This window comes from Corapipo altera, unplaced genomic scaffold (genome assembly GCF_003945725.1).
Source record: "Corapipo altera isolate COAL_440 unplaced genomic scaffold, ASM394572v1 64, whole genome shotgun sequence".
NCBI lineage: Eukaryota > Metazoa > Chordata > Aves > Passeriformes > Pipridae > Corapipo > Corapipo altera.
The window spans coordinates 9,916,051-9,942,097 of NW_020884893.1; the positions used below are offsets into that span (position 1 = coordinate 9,916,051).

Sequence of the window (26,047 nt, forward strand, 5' to 3'; positions counted from 1 at the left end):
GTATCTACACAGCGCTTGAAGAGGAACATTTATGGATGCAAAGGTTTATTATACTTAGTGAATAAAGCTGATAACGAAAAATCAGTATTTTCCATGAGGGGGAGGGAGAACTTTCCACAAACTTCAATGAAAACTCCTTTTTTTTTTTTCTTTTTTTTTTTTTTCACAAAAACCAGACACTTCACAAAATTAATTTTGTCAAAATATAAGTTAAGCATAAAACTGGTGCCTTGCCCCCCACGTGAGTGCTACCGCTGCTCTCTCTGGTACCCGCGCTGTCTGTTACGGAATGGAAAGCACAGCTTATGTCAACAGGACTGAAAGATGGGGGGGTTTTTTTGTCGGTTTTGTTTTTGTTTTTTTTTTTTTTTTTTTTTTCTCTTTTAACACCCAAATTTAGATCCCGCTCCGGTGGCTGATGGCACTGACCTCTCTCGCACAGGGGCTGGGGCGAGGGGCAGCGCTGGGGCCAGCAGCACCCAGCGGGGCTCGACAGTGGAGGAGAAAGCCCTTTTTGTTATACAGTGTTTATTAAGTAGATTCAGTCTTATATATGATATACAGATTCGAAAGAAAAAAAAAAAAAAAAAAGGATTCCACATACTTATGAAATCAGTGCATTTAGCAAGTAATACCATGGAGATAACAGCTCGATTAACAGCTCATTGGTCTTTGTTAAGTGAGGGGACAGGGAGTTGGCCTGTGCTAATCATTCCACAAACAGAACAGAATTAAGTTGCATCACATATATAATAGACACACATTCTAAGAATTAAAATATTAAGCCACATTTACTGGAAAAATCCACAGTATATAACACAAATAACTCTTATCAAGCTCGTTGAGGAGGAAGTGCTCATCTGCTTAAGAGCCACATGAAGTTGCATAGGTGCCTATCTGCAAAAATATCATTTCCAAAGGAATCAATTGATTAAGCAATAAAGTGTCACCTTAAAAGCTGGATTAAGTGCCATATGCTTTCTGAGTCCTCGGGAAAGCACCAGCTTCCCAAAGAGCCTCTTCTGCCTCGTTGGGAGCCCCCCGCCTCCCGCGGGACCGCGCTCCCACCCCCCAGCCCAGACCAGTGTCCAGGCTTGGGCAAGCTCACCCCTTCCCTAAAGTATTCCCAATTCTGCTGAGGAGTGTTTTCCCCCTGTTCCCCTGTGTCAGTTGGACCCTGCGAGGAGCTGGGCAGCGTCCAGGCGGGAGGAGGAGGAGGATGGGGAGGCAGCAGCACTGCCAGGATCTGGCGCTTCAGAGCTCCGGATCAGCTCCTGATTGGAACTGCAGCCAATCCATACGACTACTGGGAAAGAAAATAAAAATACAACAGCTTGTGCAAAAACCCAAAATTGCTTAAAGGGTGTCTAGGTTTGGTGGGGTGTCCCTCGGGGCGGGCGCGTGTCGGTGGGTGGGTGAGGCTGTGGCTGGGTTAAACAGACGAACTGGGTGAGGGGCAGCTTCCTCTTCAACAGCAGGTCTGGCAGAACACACGGGGGCCGGGAGTTCTGTACATGTAAACAGTACACTTTCACTGAGTCCAAAATTAGGAGCAAAAATACAAAGGTTCACATTGGTCTTAGGTAGATACAGGCGAAGAACTGAGCTGTGCAGCTCCGAAACAACCGAACAAAAGTTTCTAAAGCACCACTAAATTATATAAAAATCAGACCATGGACGGATTGTAGTTGGTGTCTGGTGAAATACTATGCTACCTTGTAAAAAGTTTTACAAAAAATTACAAATCAAAAGTATATTAACCCTCTGAGTTCAAAGCAGCATTTTTTTTTTTTTTTTCATGAACTGGTACTAAATCCGACGGCCGCTCCGGGAGGGAAGTGGCCCTTGGGATCAGGGAGGTACAAGTTATGTCTGCTCGCAACCCCGGGAACGCTCTCCCATGGAGAAACAGTGTCATGGGAACCGCACATCCAGGACAGGGTGGGTGTGTTAAAATAAAATAAAATTTAAAAAAAAAAAAAAATAATTAATAAATCTATTTTCTTGACCAGTGATCAGCTTTTCTTAACCAAACCCAAGACCATCCAGACCATTTGCTAACCCAGCATTCTCCTTCCACCTCTCAAGATATCTGGAAAGCCGGTGTATTCTGCTCCTGCTTGTTCCTTCTTGTTGAGAACCCGGACTAGCAATTCCTGACCCCGTCCTGCCCAGTGAGAGCGCAGGAATGTGGCTGTGAACAGTCCTGGAGCACAGGGAGCCGTGGCGGAGCACGGAGCAGCTGCAGAGCACGGAGATGCCTGTGGAGCTCATGCCAGAGGAACCGTTAACGCTGCGGCTCACCAAAAAAAAAACCAGAAAGAAAAAAAGAAAAAGATCCCTGACAGAAAATCGGAGTCAATCCCGTTTGTTTCATAACTTGTCCCAGATGTGGCTGTCACCAGGGCTTTGGGAATCTGAGTCTGTACCATTCAGCTGCAGGTTATGAACATCAGGTGCTGGGACAGGGCGGTGTTGGGCACCCTCCTACGTGACGCAACCTCGGTGTCCTCTACAGCAGTTTGACCACGTGTAAGAGCTCCTGAACTTCCACGCGTGCCGAGACAGGTTCAGAGGTGATCGGGAACGACAGCTAAACCTCGGATAAATAAAACTTAACCCCACTGTGGCTGTTGGTGGTCTGTCCATGAGCTCCTGGGTTACCTCTGCTTCAGTATGCTGATGGCAAACTTATGGCTAAAGGTTCCACTGCCTCTGCCGGGGAGGGAGGCACCGGCACGGGTGGGAGACTGCGGAGAGGGAGAATCCCGGGACAGCGATTGTCTCTGCCTCTCCTGCCTGAACGGTAAGACTTTCACAAATGGCTGCGGTTACAGGTTTTGTCAAAGGTTTGTTACTTCATGGTATTCACACAAAAATAAATATTTACATAAATTCCAAGTATGGGAGGATGCAGTGGACAAACCAAGCAGGCTTGTGAAGTGCTGGGGAAAGCGTGAGTCTGAGCCCTGGCTGGGGGCTGGCATCCCCAGGGCCCCCACCCTGCAGGCAGGAGGGGACGGGTGTGGCCACAATGCTCCCGGTTCCAGCACCAGCTCAGGTCTAATGAGCCACCACCTTGTCTCTGCACCCCGTGGCCAGGGGCTGGGTCCCTTTTCTCCAAATGCTACGGAAAGTTTAAGGTTTGGGGAAAACAGTCAATGCAATGGTTGATCCCTTCTGCTGCCGGGCCAGGCACACCTGGCATCAGGAGCCAGAACCTTTTCTGTTCTGAGACTAAGAGTAGGGTAAAGTTTTGCTTCTCTTCCAGTGTGTGGAGCATCATGGGGTACAGAGGGTACAGGGGAACTGCCCGGGCCTGCTCCTGGCCAGCCCAGCTGCTGCTCAAGCCCATGTCAGTGGCATTGGCCCCTGGAGCAGCAGCCCCCGTCTGCCAGCTCCAAGTGGCCAAAAAGTAAGCTAAAAGCTGGCTCCAAAGAGAGAAAGTTCCTACCTACAAAACAGCTTTACACTTATCGAATTTCTACCTCACGGTGCGGACTCCAGCCGGGCGGGGGGGCTGCGGGGGTCGGGGAGCAGCAGGACCCCTGCTGGTCTCTGCACAGCTCCAGAGCACGTGGCATTGCTGGGCTGGGCTCAGCACCCCTGGTAGGAGCGAGGTCCCTGGGTTAGCAGCACTGGCAGTAGGTATTGCACTGAGCAAAACGAAGTGCATCATGGGGGAGAGGGGTGGAAACGGGGCAGAATGGTCATCGGACTACGGTTCTTCCACACTTCGGGAACTGTGGGCTTGTTCCAGGACTGTGAGCAGGGAGCGGGAAAGATTCCTGGGCCCTGGAGAGGACTTTGTCAGTTCTGCTGCTCAATGCTGCCCGCCTCTCCCGCAGGAGTGAGTGGTCATGGCACCAACTCACCTTCTGGGTGAGCCCTGGCGCTGCCCTGCCTCACACCCCGTGGGTCCCGAGCGGTTTATCTCCCGGTGCTACCCCGGGGCTGGTTTGGGACGGAGCGGAGCGGATGGCCAGGCACAGCAGGACCCCAGCCGGAGGTTCCAGCCTCCTCGGCACGATCCCCATGTCTGCAACACTCACCGTCCCCCAGGACCAGCACGGCCAGTCCTGGAAGAAGCCCACAATGGAGTGTGAGGTAGAGTACGGATGGTGACCGCAAGACAGTGTTTCTCAGGTATCTCCTTCCTTCCTTCCTTCTCTTATCTGCAATGACTTAAATGACTGCGAGATGTCCTTCCAGCTGGAGGTCTGCTGAGCTTGCCGAGTCTCTGTGGGAGGTTCAGACCCCACTGGTGCTGTGGAACCCTTTAGAACGAAGGCCTAAGCTTGTGCTGCTGTTCAGCTCCCACCTATGCTCACTGGAGGCTGAGCAGCCTCGATATCAAAGGCTGGATGGCAAACTTGCTCCCTGTGGGACAAGGGTTCACCAGAGAAACAGGCAGAGCTGCCTGGAAATTAGTAGTGTAGTGATATGGAATGTGTTATTTCACAGGAATAAATTCCTTCTGATCAGACAGACAAAAAACTGGCAATCTGTACAAACTCAAAAGAATCCATTTTCAGAAAAATAAATTACTAAGGGGAGAGGAGGGTCCATTTCTCAATAAATATGTGATTCAGCTCACCTAAGACTTGGAAATTATCCGGGGATGGGAATCTAACATTTGGGTCCACAAAGGTTATTCTAAATACATCTGCAGCCCCAAACCTCCCCAGGCTCCCTTCTGCCCTTCAAAGTCCCACATCCTTCCAAGCTGCAGGGCGGGCTTCTGGTCGGCCGGACGCACGGGTGTTGGTACGCTTCCAAAACGTGCCCTTGTGCCTGAAGTCCCAGGTGCTTGGAGTGTAAAACAAAACAGGTCTTTTGAATTCCACCTTCTAAAAACTACATGTACCCGCGGCGTGGCGGGAGGACGATGGTGGTCCTGAGCAGGACATCGCCGGGAGCCTCTCTCTAGCAGGTATAAATTGTCTTCTCGACCGAGGAGCGACGCAGACACGGGGAGTCAGTTCTGCTGTAAAATGAGGTTTTCCAGTTCGTCTGCAGACCGGAGCAGGAACGCCGCCGACTCCCGGTATCCGGCGATGAGCTGCCGCACGGCGCTGATCTCCGTGGGGCTGAGCTGGGCCGCCTGCATGCCCCGGCTGGTGCTGTTGGAGGGGGCCGTGCTGGAGGCCCCACCTTTCATGCTGAGATCGGTTGGACCTGCCAAGGAAAAGTGAGAGGGAAGCTGAGCTCCTGCTGGGTGGCCCAACACAGCCGTGGGACACCAGGGACGCAAGGCAAGGACTGGGCACTGCGGCCATTTGCAAACCAGGATGGGAGAGTTCAGCTGCCCCCCCGAGCCCAGGTGGGTGCCACTGGTGATGGTGGCAGGGAGGGGAGCACATCGCCCTGGGCGGGATGGAAAGCATCCAAGGAAAGCAATGCTGGAGCAGCAAATGCTGCGGGAGGAGCAGCACCAGCAGGAGTGTTCCACACCAGGAGAACCAGTGCTTTGAAGTGGGGGAGGAGGAGGAGAAGGTGGAGGAGGAGAAGAAGGAGGAGGCTCTCATGCGAAAGCAATTTCACTGGACAGAAAAGGCAGCAGTAAACGGAGCCCATTTCCCGGCTCACCAAGGGGGAAGGAGCTGGGAGCAGGGATGTGGGCTTGAGCAAGAATTGCCCGAGGTGGGGGATGGAGGGAGAAGACACTTCTGGGCAGCAAACCCCTGCAGGCCTCTGCTCAGAGGGAGGAGAAGGTGCAGCTCCTTGCAGTGCGCTCTTCCCTCTGAAGGACTGGGCAAGAGCTTGGGGAAAAAAGAATTGCAAAGCAAAGGTTTAAAAATCCACTACAAAGAAGCGAGGTGAGGTGCTGCTGGGTGCTGCACCCAGGGCCTGTCTGCTCCTCCTGGAGGCTGCTCAGCGACCTTCCTGCACATCTGCTGTCTCACAGAGCCAGTGGCTTGGCCAGGCCAGAGGAGGGTGCTCAGCAGTGGGGGCCGGGGTGCCTGTGCTCCTCTGGGGAGGAACCATTGCTGCGAGGATTAGGTCTCAGCAGCTGGAGGCCGGGACGGGATCTTTATTCAGGGTTAAGAAGCATTAGGAAGGGATGATAAGAGTTAATCCCAGACAGGCATCTCTCAGGCCTCCGGAAATCACATCCTTCCAAATCCTGGCTCCCGTCGGGGCGGGCAGGGGCAGGGCAGGAGCCCAGAGCGCACCAGGACAGGCGATGGCAGCCTGGAGATTGCTGAAGGACTGGCAAGGACTCCAGCCCCTCCTGCCACCAGTGCTGCAGGGCAGAACCAGAAGGAACATTTGGCCTCACCCCATACCTGTCTCCTCAGGTGCAAGGGAGTCATCAGGCACATAGGAGCCTTCCTGTGTGCCCTGCTGAGGCCCAGGATATTCCACTCTGTTCACTTGCTCCTAACCTTAAGCCCTGCCTGTGCTCTCCTTCTGCCTTCCTGTCCTGCACATCAGTCCTGTTTTCCCAGCTGTTGTTCCCAGGCAGTCCCCAGCCCCTCAGAGCCCTCCTGAGCTGTGGTAGGAGCTGGCTGTGCCCCCAGCCCCCAGCCCCATCCGTCCCTGAGAGCAGAACGGCTCATACCAGCAGGAGATCAGGGCAGTGATAGGCGCCCGCTCCTGTTAATGATTAATAGCTGGTACAGATTCTCTTTTTTTTTTAAGTGACACTCCTTCCCTCCACCAGTGCCACTCAGACCGTCCTTCCCAGTGCAGTTCAACAATTAACCGTCTGCTGACGAGGTGAGCTGAGCCACCAGGCAGAGACCTCTGCCAGCTGCAGGACAAAAGGGGATTTCAGAGCAGCTCTTCCTCCCCTCCAGCAGCCAGCTCAGCCCCACAGTGTGGGCTGCCAGGAGCCTGTTGCACACTGCCTGGCCATGGGGCAGAGCAATGGCTGGGAGGGTTCCCTGTGCCCCTGCAGGCCCCAGCGTGGTCACTTACCATTACTGTGGTTGCCCGTCTGGAGGGAGGCGGGGGGCTGCAGGCTGCCCCCCAGGGACCCGTAGCCACGGTAGCTGTAGTTCAGGCTTCCATTGATGTAGACCGGGTCTTGGGAGTAAGATGAAGCTGGCAGTGAGTAGGAGGAGTGGGTGATGGCTGTGGAGTCTCTGGAGTGCTGCTTGTCTAGGGCGATCGGTTCATCCTGCACAGGGGAAACACAGACTTACTCCAGTGAGGAGCCTGGCTCTCCTCTGTGGCCAGTGGGAGGGACAGCACAGGGATGCCTGGTCTCCTGTGGCTGCAGCATGGCCAGTTCCAAACCAGCATCCCCATCCCTGTTGGCCTGAGTCTCAGGACACACCACGGGGCTCCGTTCTGCAGCCCCTCTGACTTTTAGAAATAAGACTTTTAAAAACTCTTTTCTAAATTGCACACAAAAGTCTCTCCCTCATCCCACCACAGGACACAGCCGACTCCGTCCCTCGCCCATCTCCAACTGCCAGCACCGTACCTGGGAGGTCTGGTAGATCTCCAGCCGCATCCTCTTGGCTGCTTTCCGCGTTTCGCTCTCACAGGCGGCGGCCAGGATGTTCTCTGCCATGGCCGAGGTCAGGTGAGGCGGCGTGGGCCTGGTCTGCAGGACACAAGCAGAGAGTGTGCTCAGGGACCTGCTGCCCCAGCTGTGGTGAGGAGCAGGAGGGCCCTGGGGCAGCCACTCACCATCTCCATCCCGTTCTTCTTCATGCGGCGGCAGGACTTGAGGTAGGTGCGGATGCGCTTCCGCGCCCGCTCCTGGAACTCGGGGAACTGCCGGCTGCACGACTCGATGATGGCCTGGATCTTCTCCTTGGGCTGCTTGGAGATGGGAACCATCCGGTCCAGGTTCTCGTCCACAAAAAGGCGCACGAACATCTGCAAAGGAGAAGACAGGCGGTGGGAACCCCGAGATGGGAGGCAGGCAGGCTCATCCTCCCCACAGAGCTCTCCTTACATTGAAGGCCTTTAGCCTCTCCGGGTCCATCCCCTCCGAGTCATTAATCTTATCATTGTCTTCGTGGTCATCGTGGTCATCGTCATCTTCATCAGCCGTGGGGGCCCTGCCGACGGTCAGGTCCTCGGGGCAGCCGCTCACCTCAGTCTTGATGGAGTCGTAGCTGCCCGAGCTGTACGGAGGGGACTGAAAGGAGACTGTGGTTACCATTGAGTGCCCTCACCGGATGCACCTGCCCCTTCTCCATGTCTCACTGCGTCTGTCCCCTCTCCTGACAACCCCCTGCAACTTGGGAAGATGAACCCATGGCCAAGCTCCCCTGAGCATCACCTCCTGCCTGCCTGGGGCAAGGGAGCCTGTGATGGGCTGATGGCTCAATGGCTGCTCTGGCTGGTGGGACCATGGCTCTGCCTCATCCTATGGGAAACACTGCTGGACCCAGCAGGAATGGGCTTCTCCTCATATGGTGGCCGTAAGGTAAGGGTGAGGTGAGCCCACTGCAGCACCCAGCTCTGGGGCAGGTGGGGTGTGGGGGATGTCCGTGGCTCTCCCAAACCACACTAGGCCATACCTCTGCCGTGGTCTTCACCGCGTACTTGACCCTGCTGCGCAGCCCGTCGGCACTGCAGCTGTCGGACTGGTAGGAAGGGGTGACGTGGGCAGGGGTGAGCTTGTCGCAGAGGTTGATGGGCTGGTCGTCGGCGGAGGCGGTGAAGTCCATGGGGGCCGCGGTGCCATTGCCGTTCATTTCGGGGAAGGCGCTGTCGCCTTGCGTGCTGCTGGAAGTGGAGGGGTTCAGGGTGGAGGAGCCATTCCCGCTGCAGCTCTCTGACGAGGAGTCATCTGTAAGGAAGGACGTGTGGTCACCCCCCGTGGCACCCTGTGACTGCTTTCCTGAGGCTGTTCTGGGCTCACTTGGTGGCTCAGCTACCACATGTGCCACTGGAACCCAGGCTGGCACTGCTGTGCTTTGGGCCCTGGGACACAGCAGCTGGAAGTACAGATGCTGGTACCCACAGCTGCAGGGTCACTGTCACATGGATTCACTCCCTCATCCCTCCAAGCACACCGGACGCTGCCGTGCCCCATGCCCGAGTCACCCATCCCTCCGCAGGTGACAGTCCCTGCGCCTCCGCCCTCGGCCACGGTGCCTGGGCTTGAATAAGAACTTTGGAATTTGGTCCTTTTAGGTTTCTGTTTGCATTGCAGGGAGGAGAAAGGGGCATTGCCTCTCCCCGCCAGGTCCCTCAACGTCCTCCTGGCCCAGTTTGGGGCTGGGTGCGGTGAGAGGTGACGAGTTCCAGCACTGGTGGCTCAGATATATGCTGCTGTACAGAGTTCTGGGGTATAAGGATGACACACAAGGACAAGCTCACTTGAGTGGGAAAACGCTGAATCCACGGTGTCTGGGAGTAGCATTAGGAGGTCTGCTCACAGTGAGCACATCACCCAACAAGGCTCCTCCTCAGCACACTGCTGCAGGGAGGGGACAGGGCTGCATCATGTTCTTCCTGTCCCACTCAAAGCCCAAGTGACAAACCCTACATGGACACTCCTGTTCCCTGTTTCCACATGTCCCAGAGCCATCCCCATGGCAACGGCATGGCCTTCCCCCACCACCCAGACAGGTCAGGGGCTCGGCAATGGCGGTGCCACGCACATCCAGTGCACAGCCCGGCTCTGCTCAGTCTCGGTTCTACTCACACCAGAGCTCCTGGCACCATCCCCCTGCCTGTGCCCACTCCCACCGTGGTGGTTCCTCAAGGACAGCCCAGAAACGGCAGAGAGCCTGGCACTGCCTGCACCCACCTTGCCTGCACCCTGCCAGAGAGCCCAGCCCTGGGGCCAAGCACAACATTTCAAACTGCTCAGCCCGTTCCCCTCCCTCCCCCTCGCTGCAGTAAATCCTTTATTTCATTAGGTGCCTCCGCGAGAGGGAAAGGGCGAAGCACGTGGGAGCTGCTTCCTGCGCCAGCGTGTGCCGGGCGGGGAACAAAGAAGCTGTCGGCAGCAGTGAGGAGCAGATGGCCGTCCCCACACCCGGCCCGGGTGCTGCAGGACAATGGGCCGGGGTTGTGGGGTGGCTGTGGCATTGCGCCGACAGCTCCCGGTGCATGGGCACCAGGTCCAAAGGTGTGCAGGCACAGGGCGGCGGGACAGTGCCCGGCTGCTGTCACTCACCCTCCTCCTCCTCCCCCTGCCAGCACCTGCAGGAAACTTTACTGCAAGGCTGGGCGAGTGCTGCGGTGACCCTGTGGCAGCCCAGGACTTTGTATCCCTTAAAATAAACAGATTTGAGGACACTCGGGCATCGGAGCCGACTGTGGGGCCGGCCGGGGTTGCCGCCGCGTGTCCCCAGCCGCCCTGCCACGGGCGCCAGCGCTCACTGCCCTGCCTCGCGCCTGCGCCAAGGCGGCTCCTGGCCCCACGAGCCCCTAAATTAGAAGGTCCCCACTGGAGCTCCCCGCTCAGCAGAGCTCCCTCCCCCTCCTTTCCCTTGCACTGATCCACTTATTCGTCTGAGCGATGACCAGAGCTGACCTAATCCCCGGGGTGGTGTTTATGTGCCGGGTGCTCTGGGCCGGCAGCAGGCGTCACCCTCCCCACCACAGGGCTGGCTCCTGGCAGAAGTCCTTGCTCTGGGCCAGGACGCTGCATGCCAGGGAGTGTGGGGCTCTGGAGGGGCTCACCAACCAGCACTATCCAGGGGCACCCTCCAAGCCAAGCCCTCAAGAGGAGCTCTGGTCTCCTCTCCCCGTGATGTGGTGATGGGGTTGCAGCGGGTGGCTGCATCCCAGACCATGGCCCCATGCACTCCTGCTGCTGGCTCAGCTGTATCTGGAGGGGCAGGAATTTGGGGGCACTGCCACCTCCTGCCCCCACAACCTCCTGTCCCATGACACTGGTCTGGTGCTCTGAGCCCCCACAGGTTTTGCTGTCCCTTGGCACAGGTGCAGGAGCATTGCTGGCTTGGCTGTAGCCCCAGCAGCAGAGGGCAGGTGGCTGGGGGCACAGAGGCCTCCCTGCCCAGGATGGCGGCCGTCCCTCCCCCAGCTCTGTTCTCTGCGCCAGGGGAGATGGGGCTCCCAGAGGGAGGCTCCAGTCTCATCCAGCGATGCCTCTCAGAAGGATTAAGGAGAATTACTCCCTTGCGCGGAGGCATGAGCTGCAGGCCGGGCCCTGCCATCAGCCTGGGCACAGCCACAGCAACAGCGCTGTGCCACAGGGCCAATCGGCACCGCGACCAGGCCGAGGGCAGGGACCTCCCACAGCTCCTCAGCAACCCCCTTGGCTGCCTGCACCAGCGGGGCCAGGGACCTGCCAGTGTGACAAAACCCCTGCCAGGCAAGGGCACCTGGAGAGACATCACCTGGGAGAAGAATAAGTAGATGCCCTGAGCATCCCCAACTTGCCCTTGGCATCCCCAAACCTGCCCTGCACATCCCCAAACCTGGGCATCCTTGGCATCCTCAACCTCCTCTGGGCACCCCTGCAGGGACGAGAGCATCCTCAACCTGCCCTGAGCAGCCCCAGTCTATCCTGAACATTCCCAACACACCTCGAACAACCCCAACCTGCCCTGGGCATCCTTATTATGCCTTAAGCACCCCCACTCCTCCCTGACCATCCTGCTCTGCCCTTGCCCATCCACATCCAGCCTCCCCACAGCCCCCCAGCTCTGCCCCCCATCCCTGGCTGCTGACATCAGGTGGGATCCTGGGGGTGATGTCTGGACCGCCCCAATTTCTCCACGTCTCAGGTTTTCTTTTGTGTTGCACAGAGCACACACAGCAGCTGCACGTCAGGTTTCTGCCCGACGCTGCTGCATTTATGAACCCTGGGTTTGCTACCAGCAAAAAATATTGCAAACAAAGAGGAAGGTGTCTCTAGAAACCTGCCAGGTGGGGTAAGAAAATGAAATGGGAATTTAATATCAGTGACCAGCACCTACTAAAAGAACAATTTAGTTTATACCAAGGATGGACGTACGTAAATAATGAGGTTTGTAAACCCATGGGCTACAGATATTTTCTTATTTTCACATTTTTATGCTTTATGCTCTCCCAAAAGCTCTGCACACAAAGTGGGGGGTTAATCTCAGTATTGTGAGCAGAGAAATGGCCACAAATTCAGACTGGTGAGTGCTTGGGTCTGAGCGGGAATGGCCTCAGCCAGCTTGAAAACAGATGAGCTTGGGAGGGAGCTGCATTCTTCTGGTTGGAGCAGATGGGACAGGGACAGGGACAGGGACAGGGAAAGGGACAGGGACAGGGACCGGGACAGTGCTGCTCCCTGGGTAGCTTTGCTGGGGTATCTCCAGCCCACAGCCAGCCCTGAGAGGAGCTGGGACACCTCCCAACAAAGCAGGACCTGGGGGAGAGGGAGCAGGAGTGCTCCCATCTGGAGTGCAAGAACCAGGTTTAGGCTCCTGAACTGCTATGGCAGGGTGCTGAGCAGTGATGGGGCCATGCTGGCCATGCTCTCTTTCAGTAAAACCTGCCAAGCTCCTGAGCTTGGAGAGGTTTTCCGCATCTCCCAGCAGTGCCCAAAGCACATGTCAGGAGCAGGGCTCCGGCAGCAGCAGGCGAGCAAGGCCAGGCTGTGCAGCCATGAATATATTCATTATCAACCAGCACGAGCCTGGTGAGCTCCCTGCTCACGGCTGGAGCTTGGCTGCACGAGGAGCCCCTCTAATGAGGATAATTGGGAGCCCCCCTGCTCCACCCCCGTGCCCTAATTGAAGCAGATGGAACTGCAAAAACAATGTCACTTCTAACCGGTTTGATCTTTCGGTTGGAAAACGGGAGTATTTCGTTCTCCTGTTTAATCCCCTCGAGCCAGGGCTCCATGGGCTGGATGGGAGGTGGAGCAGACCCTGGTACCGTGTGGGTGAGGCCAGTGAGCCCGGAGAGTCCAATGGAGGCCACTGGCCCCACAGCCCACAGAGCACTGCCCTTCTCAGCCCCACTGCAGAGGCCAGGCCATGACAAGGCACAGAGCCAGGCTGGCAAAGAGGTCACGGGGTACCAGCCTCGTGCCTCTGCTGCAGCCCCGGCATCTCCCCAGCATCAGCCCAGGAGAGCAAGAAGCAAAATGGCTCCTTGGGCCGCGGTGTTGGGGGAGGAGGAGATCAGTCACTTATTAAATGAATTAATCAGGGCTCAGCGTTTTCATTTTGAAGAGGCTGCTGGATTATCCTTGATTTCTGTGGCGCTGGATTTGAGGAGATCAGGAGGGGAAGGGGCGATTTCCAACACCTGCTCCCCGGGAGATTTTACGGCGGGGAAGTGGTTGGGTTTAACGTCTCTGCCGGCGCAGGCCACCACACCGCTCTCCAGAGCAGAGTTAAAGATGAATGGGGCAAATTGTTCCTCCTCCTGTCACATCTCCAGAGCGGAGACAAAACCTCTTTTGACTCAGGAAACAATGAGCTTATGTAAGAGCCAGCGGCCCACGGAAACCTCGCCACAGCCCCGCACCACGCGGTGGGACAGGGGCTGCCCAGCCTTGCCCACGCCCCACTGCCGTGGGACCCCCAGTTGGCCCTGGGATGGCCCTCCCTCACTGCTGCCCACCTGCCTTTCCATGTCCCACCAGTGACCCCTGGTCCCCCAGGGACTCCCATGGATCTGCCAGCCATGGCCCTGCCTGTTCTGCCTCCATGGGTGATGGCAAGGGTTCTGCTCTCACGTGAGTCCCCCCATGGCTCCTGGGGGGGAGCCCACTGTGGCACTGGCATGGGATGGTGCCATGCACCCAGCCTGGGAGCGGCCGTCAGGAGGGCACAGAGCATCCCACTGCCGCCCGCCTGGAACAACAGCCAGGAAGATGAAAAGTGCCATAAATTATTCACTCACAAAAGAGACGAGAAGGGGGAAGAAGGGGAGGAGGAAAGCCTGTAAGGAAGGGATACTTAATACAAATTAGAGAGACCAAGTGGGAACGGGGGCCCCGTGGGGGGGGCCACGGTCGGGCGTTAGCGCCGCACTCATGAGGGGCAAGCAAGGCCCACCATGACAGGGAGGTGAGCAGCAGGAGAGGCCCTGGGCCCACACCATTCATGTGGCCAGAGCACGGAGCCCGTTTACTCCAGGTCCTGCCCAGCATTTGCCTCCAAGATGCACAAGGAAGAAAAAAGACACGTGGCTGAGGGCCGCGGTGTGCTGGGGCTGGCCAAGGTCCAGTTAAGACGCTCTATTTCCTGTCTTCCTTCGCTAACGCAAACCTCGTTATGTCCCAGACAAAGTGTCCACCCTCCACGCTCCCTCCCTGGGTCCCTGCCTCGACCAGAGCCCTTGGCAAGCCAGACATCTGGCACGGCCGGACACAATGCGCGTCTGCAGGCAAGCCTGGCCGGACAAGGCAGCGCTGTGCAGCCGCCTCCCCGTCCCTTGCCATGAAAGGTGCCCCCCGGTGCCGTCTCCCCCCGGCTCCACTGCCCTGCCCGAGGGAGCAGCTCCCTCCAGCACTGGGACCTCACTGCCCTGGGCCTGTGCTGGACATTCTCCCATGCACCAAAGCTCGTCAGCTCCCACTGCACAGAGCAGTCTTGTCACAAACACGCTCTGTCCCTCTGTTTTCTCTTCTCCTCCCAGCCCCTGACCCTCCCATCACACTGCTGGAGGAGTGTTTGAGCCAGGAGCTGGCCCTTGTCCGCAGTGAGGAAGGAGGTGGCACAGACCAAGACTCTCCTTGTCACTGCCACTGGCAGCCACCCGGATCCCACTGCAGGGAGGGGACATGCCACAGCCCTGTGCTGCCTGGGCACTGCCTCTCCCTGCGCCAAACGGGTTTGGTGGCTTTGGCCGGATTCGCGCCGAGCTGGAGCCTCCAGCACAGACCTGCCACCAGAGAGACCCTGCTGTTCACCCCCAGCCCTTTGGGGACTGTCCCCAAGCTCTGTGGAGCTCACCCTGCCATCCCTGCTTCCCCTTTCAGTTGAGGGTACTCAATTTGGGGAGGAAGTGGGGGCACAGGCAGTGCTGGCTGCTCGCAGCCCGGTGATCCTCTCTGCTCCAGCCCAAGGAAGAGACCCCCCTAACTCTGCTCCGTGCACCAGCAGGATGAACCAAGAGGCTCGGCAGCACCTGCACCAGCCGTGAGGGAGCCCCAAGCCAGGTTCAGAGCGCCAGGCTGGCAAAGCCACCACGGCCTCACAGTGTCCTTGCTGCACTCCCCAGCCTGGCAGCAGGGAAGGACAGCCTTCAAAGGATGCCGAAAGGAGGGTGTTTATCACAGGCCAGGGCCTTCGCTCGGGAGGAGCAGATGCCCCTGGAAGATGTGAGACGGGAACAGAGTCACCAGCCCAAACCACTCAGGCGAGGCAGGGACATGCTTGCTGACTCCTGTTGCTGGGACAGCATGGTGTGGGGACACCTTGGGGAAGAGGAAATAGATCCCTAAGGAAAATAAGATTCAGCTGTAGTAAAACCTGGCTGCTGGTCCTAGTCTTGTTTAGGCTCTGAGCTTGGGCTTTGGGTGGACGAAACCCAGTAGTGGTGCAAGAAACCCTGAAAACAGTGAGGGTTCTGCAGTCTGGGCTAAACAAGTATTTGGGGGCTTGCAGGCTGGCTCCTGTGGTCTGCCTGCCAGATGGCTGCCTGTGGTGTGTTGGGCTTCCCCTGTGGCTGGCAAAGGGTGTTTGTGTTCACCTGGAGCAGGGATGGGCTGGCTGAGGAAAGCCCCAGCAGCAGAGGGGAACTGGGAGCTGCATGAGACCCAACGCCACTGCAGTGAGTGACCTTGTTAGGGCACAGCCATTGCCCCATGGCTGGGTGACAGCTGTCAGAGGTGCAGCTGTGGAGCAGGACATCATGGCTGCCCTGTGGACGGAGCCTGGCTTTTGGTCAGCACTTGGCAAGAGGCTGGTCCTCCTTGGAAAGTGCTCTGCTAGGTCAGCAGCTCAGGGAAGCTGGTAATGTGCAGCACATCGTGGGCATCTCATCAAATAACACCGGTGTGACCCGGAGCTGCAGGACACGTGCCATGGAGAGACACTGCTGTGCTTGCTGGGGATGGCTCGATGCTGTCCCTGCCATCCCAGGGCAGGGTGTCCAGAGGAGGGACAGGGCCCTACCTGTCCCTGGGACAGTGCCCTGAAATAATGCTTGCCTGCATGTCCTTGAGGTCCCTCCTTGGAGCACTCCTGAGGGATGCCCCCAACACCCAGAAGCCTTCCCAACCAGCTGCCTCAAGGGATGCCCCCGAGAAGCGTGTGCCTTCACAGTTAAGTAGGTTAAGAAAGTCCTTTCTCCAAGGTCTGGATTAGCCACTGCTGCTCCAGGCAGAACTGGCTCAGTGGGGATGCTGCCAGTCAAGTGAGGACTGCACTTAGGGATCTCAGCCAAAGGGGATCTGTCCATCATGGTGCCAGGAAGCAATCCCATGTCCCCCACACAGAGAAAGAACATCTTACACCCAGGAGCTTTCCCTACTCTTCAGAAGCATGGGGCAGGATGGGCTGGGGAGCAGCAAGCCCTGTCTGTGGGCTGAGCGCTGCTCCTGGCGATGGAGCAGGATGTATGGCCAGGAACAAGGCAAGATGCATCCTATTAGAGGGCAAGACAGAGAATCTTCTACATGAGTCCAAGCACTTTGCCACTGGGATTTAGGGTCTGTCGCCTGCTTTACTTTCAAGGGCACTGCCCTTGCCAGGAAGTCACAGCAGCACCATGGTAGGATACCCCAGTACCCCTGTGGGGGGATACCCTGCTCAGCCCACACACCAGACCAAACTGGGAGGTTTGTAGTGCAGTGCTCGCCTGTGGAAGCAGGCTTTGGAGATGGACAGAGTTCAGCTCGAACTGCTGCCTCGAGACAGGGCCAAGCACTGGGAGTGGGGATGGTGACAGGCACCGACAGTGGGACGGCGCAGCATTCAGGGTGCCTTTGCTCCCAGTGTGTGCTGGCTTCCACAGATGTGTCCCTCCAGGATGTCCGGCACAATAGCTCCGCTCCAGCAGCAGAGTTCGTGTTGATCTTGCTGTCGCTTTGGGCAGCCGCCGGCTTCCTGTGGGCACGTACGCTGTGAGCAACATCCGACTGGGAAGGGATGTTGCTGGGAGCTTCACGTTTTCCGTGCTGGGGCCCGCAGGATGAGTAACAAAGGAAAATGGAAGGAGCGAGTGTGTGCTGCTCAGAGCCGGCTGGCGTGTCCTACATCCTACCACATGCCCACCGACCCAGCAGGAACCCCGGCTCTGCTGCCAAAGCTCTCCTGACAGTCCCTGTTCTGCCCCCGGTCCCCCAAAGTCTTCAGGTGTAATTTGCTCACCCTGCAGTTCTGGGGTTGACACTGGTTGCAGCATGGCTGTACTGGGCCAAGGCTTCTGGGCACCAAGAGCAAAGAAGGTGCTGGCTTTTGCTCCAGCTGCTTTTAGGTCTCTGAAGATTTAGCAGGTACCTGTGTGTCAAAGCATGGGAGGACAATTCCCTCCTCTCCCACCTCTCTGGTTTTCATACCACTCTGCTCTACATCATAGAAGAGCACTTGCTACTCCCAGGCCTCAGAAGGACCTGGAGCTTGTGCTTAGGTCCTTCAAAAAAGACTTTTTTCACAAGCGTGTCAGACGATACTGCTCTCCTACCAGGCAACTGTTCATTAAAACTTTATACTTTAGGAAGCCTTTCACAGAAGACACACTCCAAGCATCCCACCCATCACACGGCAGCAGGCAGGAGCAATTTAGTAACTCAGAAGGTTTTCCTGAGGGACGAGAGTACCCAGTTCTGAACAAGCTTCCAACTGAAGGACATGGTGGGCAACCAGACCCCTCTGCAGCGCCAGGACACCCAGAGCTGAGCCCAGCCTGGCTGCAGGGGATGTGTGGGGCTCACTGTGGCACCAGCTGGAGCTCTGCAGGGCTGCTGCAGAGCACAGTGGACAGCTGAGCACAGGAGATGTGGACAAACTTCCAGCTTGTGAGTACTTGGGCTGCCCCAGTGTGAGCACCCTGCACAGGCACCTTGGCCAGCTGGGCTCCAAGGAGCACACAAGCTCTTGTGGGCTGGTTACTCACATTTTTTGCACAGCCTTACTAAGCTTGTGTGAACTCAGAAAACACATTAGTTTCCAAAATAAAAAGAACTTCCATAGGTCAAGAGAAGAGGAAACTGAAGAGTGGTCGACACTTTGATTCATGCACGTTCCCTTCCCCACACCAGCAATTTGCTTTTCCTCTCACGACACACTCCTCTGCTCCATACTCCTTCTCTGCTCCATGCTCCTCTCCTCTAACTACCCACTGCCCTCCTGGTTGTTCCAGCTCCACTGTCCCTCTTCTCTTCCCAGTCTCATGCGTGCTTCAGTCCTGAGTGGGAGCATTGGTTTGGCAGAGGGACTGACATGAGGTGGCATTAGTCTGTATTTAGAGCTCCAATACAGACCACAGACATTCACCACAGGTACCAAAACCTCCTCTCAGTCCATAAAATGCCCCTGAAGTATGGCAGCCTGATGAAAATTCCAATCTCTATCTTTTTCTGGATGGGTCTCATCCATAACCTTGGGCTTGGCTTGCTTACTTTTCAACTCCATCACTTCTGATCCACCAAAGTCTACCTGGTTCAGCCTCTGCCAATGCCGGGTACAGCCTGGGACACTTGCATTCCTCACAGAAAGGGATTATTTGTGCTTTATTGCTCATCACTGACTCTTACAAAAGAAATTAAAGGAGCCAAGAAAAGCCCCAAAGAGGACACCTGCTTCTGAAGGAAAACCACAGGGCATGAAAAATTGGAAGCAATTCCTAAGAGGGTAGAGAGAGAGGAAGGATTTAGCTTTAGCTAGAACATCTTGATTTGCCTAAATACGTGAGTCCCTTGTTAAATTACTGTCCTGTTGAATTACAGTGTTCAGTAAAGGGATCAAAACTGTGTCATTCCAGATTGTAAATGAGACTTGGGAATTCAGTGGTGAGGGGGTAAGTCACAAGCCAAAATGTCCCGGTGGGAGAATGACAAAGTTCAGGGGGTACGGAGACACCCGGCCAGGCCGTGGGGATGAGAGGCTGGGGTCGTCGGGGCAGAGGGTGCAGCCTGGCCCCAAAGAGCCAAGAGCTTTTGATGTGTCACCACCAAAATGCCCTTTCTCCTGCTGTGGTACAGCCCCACTGGGGCCCCTGGGCAAGCAGAAGTGCCCCTGCCCATCCCACGGCCAGGACGCGGTGCCACGCAGGCAGGTTTCACATCCTCACCAAGGCTGGTTGCCTCCAGCACTGGGGCTGCTCAGAGAAAACCAGCAGTTTCCCAAAACTGCAGATTTGCAATGGAAACTGAAGTGCCACAATGCACTGGAGTGAAGAGAGCAGCGTCCCTGCTGTCACTACCATCCCTGCTGTCCCTGACACTGGCCACACAACCAGCTAAAAGCCACCCCATGGAGACCTGCCAGCACAAAAGCCCTTTCTTTCCTCTGGGGTGGTTTTCCAGTCCCCTTTCTTAAAGCAGCACTGACCCAGCCTGGGTTGTCCCTCAGTTCCTCTGCTCCCTTCCCGCTCTCCCAGCAGCAGCCAGGCTGGAGACAAGGAGGGATTCAACCTCCAGAGCAAAAGCCGGTAACAGTCCAACCACCAAATCCTCCCAAGCATCACAGAGACGAACTCTGACCCGAACTTGTACTTCTACCACTTATTTACTTGCTCTTTTATTTTCAACTTGCATGTTTCACAGATGCAACACACCACCTCTCTTCACCAAACTCTTCCTCCCACCCAGCCCATGTGTGCTGCCTTCAGCCCTTCCAACCGCCTGCCCTGAGGGAGGAGACACCCACAAATCACCCCTCACACCACTGCTGTCAGGTGTTGCAGATTATTCACAATTTCTTGCCTGGGGGATCCAAGACCCGTTGAAGATGCAGCTTTTCAAGCACAGAAAGCTGTGGCCTGTGCTGCAAAGCCTTGGCATCCTCTGTGCATTCAGAACTAAAAGGGTTTTCCTCATCACCTGGTGAGAGGACTTGGGAAACTAAAACCCGATGCCTTAGGAGGGGATTTGATGATTTCTTTCTGGAGGAGCTGGGAGACAGGTCCGGGCACACGGACCATCAGCTCTGAGCTGGACAGAGCCCTGGCTGAGGAGGAACCCAGAGGCTAAATGGGAAGGACTGGGAGCTGCTTCAAAGCCTGAGCTGATATGAAATCCATCCCACAGGTGGGACACCTGATCAGAAAGGACTGGTTAATGTTTAATAAGCCACAAAAACATCCTGTGGCAGAGGCGCTTCCCGCCCGCCGGGGCACTCACCGTCCTCGTGGCCGTGCAGGTTCTGCGGGCTGCGCATGCTCTCGTCCTGGCTGGGGCTCAGGCTGGAGTTCAGGTGCTGGTCAGCTGAGATCCATGTGGAGTCGTTCATATCAAAGTCCTCGCTGCTCACCGACGTCTCATCCTGGAGACAAGCAGGAAAGGGTTAACTCATTGAGCTGTTTCCTTTCCTCCTTTCTCTGGGTTTAACATCTCCTCAGCACACTCCTTTCCTAAAAACAATTCCTTAGGCAGCTCCTGTCCCCTGAGAAGGCTTGCTGGCCCCAAGACCACAGCAAGCGGCCCTTCCCTGTGCAGGGTGAGGTGGCTGCCCCAGCAGGGACCAGGGCTCTGCTTCCTGCCTGAAGACTTGCCTGAGCAATGGCACTGTCTCTAATTGAGGACAATTAGAAAGAGCTCACATCCTGTAGGAGCGGATGGCTGAGCCCTGGAGTTTACCCTTTAATCTCCATCCACCCCAGCGTGCTCCCGGTGAGGCAGTGGTGTGGGGGAGCTGAGGATGGGCGAGAAATGGCTCCATAAAACATCTTGGATTTTTTTGAGCTCAAACAATCTGCTGCAAGAGGAATCACCGGGGGACTGGCAGCAGCAGGAGCGGCTGCTGTGGCAGACCTGGACACAGGTATGGATCCCCATAGACCTGCACTGCCTGATGCTGCAGAGGAGGCTCCCAGAGCCCAGCCCCGAGGAGCTGCTCCTCCAGCCCTCTCTGGAAGGGTATTGCCTCTGTACCCTCATCAGAAGTGACAGCACACACTTTGGGAAGGGGCTGGAGGAGTGAAGTCCCCCATGAGGCAAGGACACCCCAGCTGAGGCTGGGGGACCCCAGCCAGCTGCCAGCTCCCCAGCAAGGGCATAGACGACATTCCTCTCTCCCACTCCTGCAGCTGAAAGGACATTTTCTCTCTCCCTCTCTCCCTTCTCACTAACCTTTACAGTACTTCAAGACACAGCCCTTGGATCGCTTCCAGCGCCGGAAAGGTCAGCCACAGGATTTCAAAACCATCATCATAAAGGCAGCACTGAGATCCTGAATGAGAGGAGGGGCTGCGGGACCTCCCCAGGCTGAACTCTCCCAACACACAGCTTGGGAGGAAGCAGATACATTTTCCCGTATGGACACGGTCCTGCTGGTGATCCCTTTATCTCCCTTCCTCTCCCTGCTCCCCTCCCAAAGCCAGGGGCACAGCCCACATCCAGAGCCCTGGGGTGCAGGGGAACACCAAAAATGTTTCCAGAACCACTTTCAACTCCGCTTTCCTTTGATTGAAACATTTCAAAGGCTTGTAAACTCTCTGCTCTTATTTTTTTTCCCCTCCCCGTGGTCCTGAGATAAAATACAATCCCCGCTCCCCTTCCGTGTAAGCAGCAATTGGCAGCACCCCTCCAACCTACGCCTGTGCCTCATAAAAACAGCCCTGTCTGGTCGCCGCTGGCTGATAGTTTTTATTGTGAACAAACAAATGTCTTTAGAGACAGGTTTGTGCTTTTCCTCCCAGCTCCTTGTCCCTACAGACACATCTGCTGGCTCAGGGCTCGCGCCGCCCCCAGCCCGCTCCCTCCATGTGCCTCCCGGGGAGTTTCCTGGAATTTACAGCTTGTGAAACCCTGCACGCACCAAGGGACGGACTGACGGATGGATGGACAGAGCTCAGCAGCCCCAAGCATGCCTGCCACAGGGACACCCTGACCCCAGAGCTGCCAGTGCCCCCGTGCAGCCCCCTGTGCCCAGGTGAAGCTGAGCAGGAGGGCAGGAGGTAGGGACAGGCATGGCATCCCTGGCTCAGCACAGCTCCACTGCCACACCAGCCACAAAGCAACCCTACCTCTCCAGAAACTCCATCTTGTACGTACAGGAACAGAACTGGAAAGGTCTCCCTGTTGCAAACTATAAATAGTCTCTTTATTGTAAGCATTTGCAGGGAGGCAGCCACCCTAATATCTGGCCTTCTTCACAAGGCTTACTCAAGATTAGTGTCAGGCTTAAGAGACAAATGCAAATGCCAAGGTCCTTGCTGCCCACAGTCTCTCACCTGTCCGGTGAGGAGGAGGAGCCCTGGGAGTGACCCACGATGTTTTCGGGTGGTTCAGGCTCAGCTGCAGAGGACACCCGGCCACAGCACCCAAACCACAGCCTGGGAAGCATCACACCCTCTGTGCACTCACACAGAGGGAAAAGCAGTGACACGAAGGATGCCTCACATGCACATGTGATGTAAAGTGCTTTATAAATGTGTACAATTCTCTCAAGGCTCAATAACATTCGCCTATTATTAGAAATACTCTGGCTATCAAACCAGAAACTGATAAGCTATAAATGACTCAAGTTAAACAAGGCTGTCACACGTTCACTAGTCCAGGATCCAGCCACCAACAGACAGTAACCCCCTGCTTTCCACCAGAGCTTTCTGCTTTCCAGCACTAATACCCTTGGCCAAAACACCAACAGGACGAACTGCCCAGCATCACACAGTTCCCACAACACAGTCCATCCCAAGGGAATACAGGTGGAAGCAGGTGAATCCTTCACGGCAGCAGGAAATGACCAAAGCCGGCAGAACTGTCAAGAGAGCGTCCATTGCCTGCTGGCTTGGGGCAGAGCCCCTGCTCTGCCCACACCCTGGTGCCCCAGGAGCTGCTTACACCTTTGTGCCTCCTCCCTGAGAAAGAGAAAGGCCTCAACCTTGAGTGTGGCTGTGTCCTCCCCTGTCACCCCAGCTCTGGCATCCTCCACTGCCCCTCTGCTGCATCCCACGCTGCTTGTTGGGACACCAGAGGCTACCAGCAAGCTCCCTCCTTGGGACACCCCTCAGAGACCAAAGGTTGAGCATTATGACCTCCTAGTGCTGCCTGCCAACTGCTGGCACTGCCTCCTCACATACCAGGGACAATCCCAGGGAGGGAGGCCCTGGCAGCAGCGCCCAGAGCACTGGCTGCCCAGCCACAGCCCAGGAGCAGCCTTGTGTCAGTGGGCTGGAGCGTGGGGACAGCAGCACAGCACAACACAGCACAGTACACATCCAGCCTCAAACCACAGGACACCAGAGCAGGATCAAAATTTCTGGCTGGGTGGGAGCTCTGAATCTCCCTGAATGCCAGCAATCTGGCTGAAGGCTGAGCCTCAAAGCGGGCTCCCCACCCAGCCAAACAAGGAACCGCTTCTCAACAGCAGCAACAGCCACAACTCGGAGCAATACGGTAAATCTAATCTACCCTTCCACCCTCTTTTGGCTTGCAAGTCAGGCAGCTCATTCTTTTTCCTCTCTGGGTTCTCAGGAGAATTCTCTCTGCTAATTTCTTCTTTCCTGTAAACAAACTTCAAATGAAACTTTCATTAGAAAACAGAATGCAATCCATTAGAAGTGCCTGTCTTAGGACCTGCCGCCTTTTCCCCAGTTCCACACCACTCGTGGCACAGATGGAAGTGCCAGTGGCGCCCCAAGCAGCCAGCCCAGAGCCAAACCCTGAAACCCAGCACTGTTGCTGCTGCCCTCCTCCTTCCTGCCTTTCCCAGCTCTCCGGAGAGATCTCCTCACCCCGCAGTAAAGTCCCATCGCTTTGTTTCCAATGTTCAAGGGACTGAGCGATCAAGGGTCAGGCAGTGTGCGTGCAGCTCCTCTCTGCAAGGGGAAGTCGGATCTTGCTGCTGCACTCACAGGGCACACCCAAACATCGGAGCAGGGCTCCCGGCAGCGCGCAGGATTTGGAAAACAAAATCCTCGCTCCTCTCCTTATCTACAGTCCAACATTCACAGCTGCTCTGCAGACACTTGCAGCCAATATCTTCTACCCAGCAGAGGCAGACACTCACATGTGTAGGGCTCACACTCCACATTTCTGTCCCACTTTCCATTCACGATCTTCGAGCACCACGCCTGCACGCGTCCACTGAGCCTCCCAACTCCACTCTGAGTAAGAAAACTATTCTTCCTATTATAGAGCTGGAAACTCCGGGTACTGACAGCCTGGCTGGTCCAAGAACACAGGGAGTCACTTGGCAGATCCAGGAACCCAATCAAGCCCTCCGGACTGCAAGGCTGTAATTGCTAGACAATGTTTCTTCACCAGCGCACTCCTTCCTGGAGAACAACCTCCCATAGTACAGGCTGGAGCAGGGCAGGGGGGGAGGCTACTCCTATAACCTCGTAAATATATGCAAGACTATCAGTAACCTGCTTATTTTACAGCCAGGCTCAGTTTCTCGAGGACTGCCTTGCAAGTCTCTCTCTCATCATTTACATGCTGTGCCTCACGTTTAATAATATTCCAAGCTCCGAGTCTCAGGACGGTTTATTTTCTCTCTTTGAGTCCTTTTATTTTAAAACATGTCCTTTCACGCCACAGCCTACTATCCTGATGGGACTTCCTTCCATGGAGCAGGAACTGAGGCTGTGTGCTGTGCAACCTCCTCAGCACACAGCCACGCTCAGCTTCCCACCAGAACCAGCCGTGTTTTTAGAGTCAACAAAAGGCAACGCGTGACTGCCAGCCCCCAGAGCTGCTCCACTGCCATGCCGGTGCCATGCACAACCTGCCCGGCACAGGCAACCCCCAGATCTGCTAAACCTGACCAGGGAAAAGCACCTCGTGCCATGACCCACGGCAGCAGCGGCGCGTGAGGACGAGCTCTCCGAGGAAGGCAGCCTCATCTTCGTCTCAGCCACTGTTTAAACCCAGCCCTCTGAGCATGCCAAGAAGGTATTGAACCAGATTTGACCCTAACTTAACCAGTGCAGCGCAGAGAAAGGCTTACTAATGGAAGATAAAACACTCCAGGTCAAAGATTGATACTGCAGCCACAAATACTGTGGTGGTCATTGCTTCAAAGACCCGGGAAGCCTCACAGCACACGGGTGTACGCGGGCTGTGGCGGCGGTGAGCTGTGACTGTGCTGCCTACTCGTGTGTGCAATTCCCACACCAAAGAGAACATCCCCGGCGCTCTTTGTCAGGTCACTTACGTTCTTATTTACTGCGATTTCTGCTGATTTCTACGGGACCCGGCAAAACCCGAGTATTCATCAGTTCCCGAAAATCGGCCAAAAGAGTTAATTTGAAAGGCAAACGGCAAATGGAAAAAGAAGGGAGGATCATCCCTTCCTCCCCCTCCCCCTTCTCTGGGAGCTCTTCTTCTGGGAACCCCCCCACCCAGCACTCCCACCGCCCCGAGCAGGGAGCTGCCAGGGCAGGGGGCGGCCCCGCAGCCCCTTCCAACAGCCGCTGCCCCGCTCCTGCTGTTCAGCGGGGAGGTGCTGAACGCGGGGCAGGGGGGATCGGGCTGCACGACTCCCTCCACCACCCCGGAGACCCGCACCCGCCTCCCCCGCACCTGAACTTGTTCCCAGGCGTTTGCTTTTCCACGCGAGGCGGGGACGGTGCCTGATACCGCGCAGTGTGAAAGGGCACTTTGCTCTGCCCCCAGCACCGGGAAGCGGGTGTCGGAGGGTGGGGGGGGGGGGACGGACCCGGCTTTGGAGGCGGGGGCAGCGCTGCGGGCTGAGCTGCCGGGGTTCCCCGTGTCCTCCCCCCTCCCCGGCGGCCACGGGACCCGGCGTTTCCCCGGTGGGACGCGGTTCCCGCGCGTGTCCCCGCAGTATCGAGATGCCGGGAGCCGGGTGAGCGTCCCCGTCCCGCCCCCCGCCCGCAGGTAAATAGATACACCCGCGATGGAGCCCTGCCCGCGCGTGTGCGGGGCTCAGCGTGCGGCGAGGATTGACACGTAAGTAGGGCTTTACCTCCAGGGAGGCGGCTATTTCCAGCACAATCCCCGCCCGGGGCCGGGGCCGGGGCCGGTGATGGCGGCGCGGGGCCGGTGCCCGGGGGACGGCTGGGGCCGGTGCCCGGGGATAGCCGGGGACGGAGCGCTCCC

General features: G+C 56.5%; 1 protein-coding gene across 6 annotated transcripts in view; it reads right to left on the reverse strand.

Moving 5' to 3' along the window:
- Positions 1-28: 28 nt before the first annotated feature.
- NOL4L (nucleolar protein 4 like) overlaps positions 29-26,047 on the reverse strand; it is a 62,651-nt gene continuing 36,632 nt past the window's right edge. For 3 of the 6 annotated variants that reach the window (XM_027645970.1, XM_027645973.1, XM_027645972.1), the window contains 7 exons: positions 20,162-20,303; positions 8,487-8,758; positions 7,916-8,101; positions 7,645-7,836; positions 7,436-7,558; positions 6,925-7,126; positions 29-5,178 (listed from right to left, as the gene is read on the reverse strand). In XM_027645970.1, the coding sequence (XP_027501771.1) occupies positions 4,979-5,178; positions 6,925-7,126; positions 7,436-7,558; positions 7,645-7,836; positions 7,916-8,101; positions 8,487-8,758; positions 20,162-20,303 (1,317 nt within the window). In that variant the 3' untranslated portion in view covers positions 29-4,978. Of the gene's footprint in view, positions 5,179-6,924; positions 7,127-7,435; positions 7,559-7,644; positions 7,837-7,915; positions 8,102-8,486; positions 8,759-20,161; positions 20,304-21,109; positions 21,464-25,507; positions 25,574-25,913; positions 25,991-26,047 lie in introns of those variants that run through there. The other 3 variants (XM_027645974.1, XM_027645976.1, XM_027645975.1) reach the window with 3 other exon arrangements.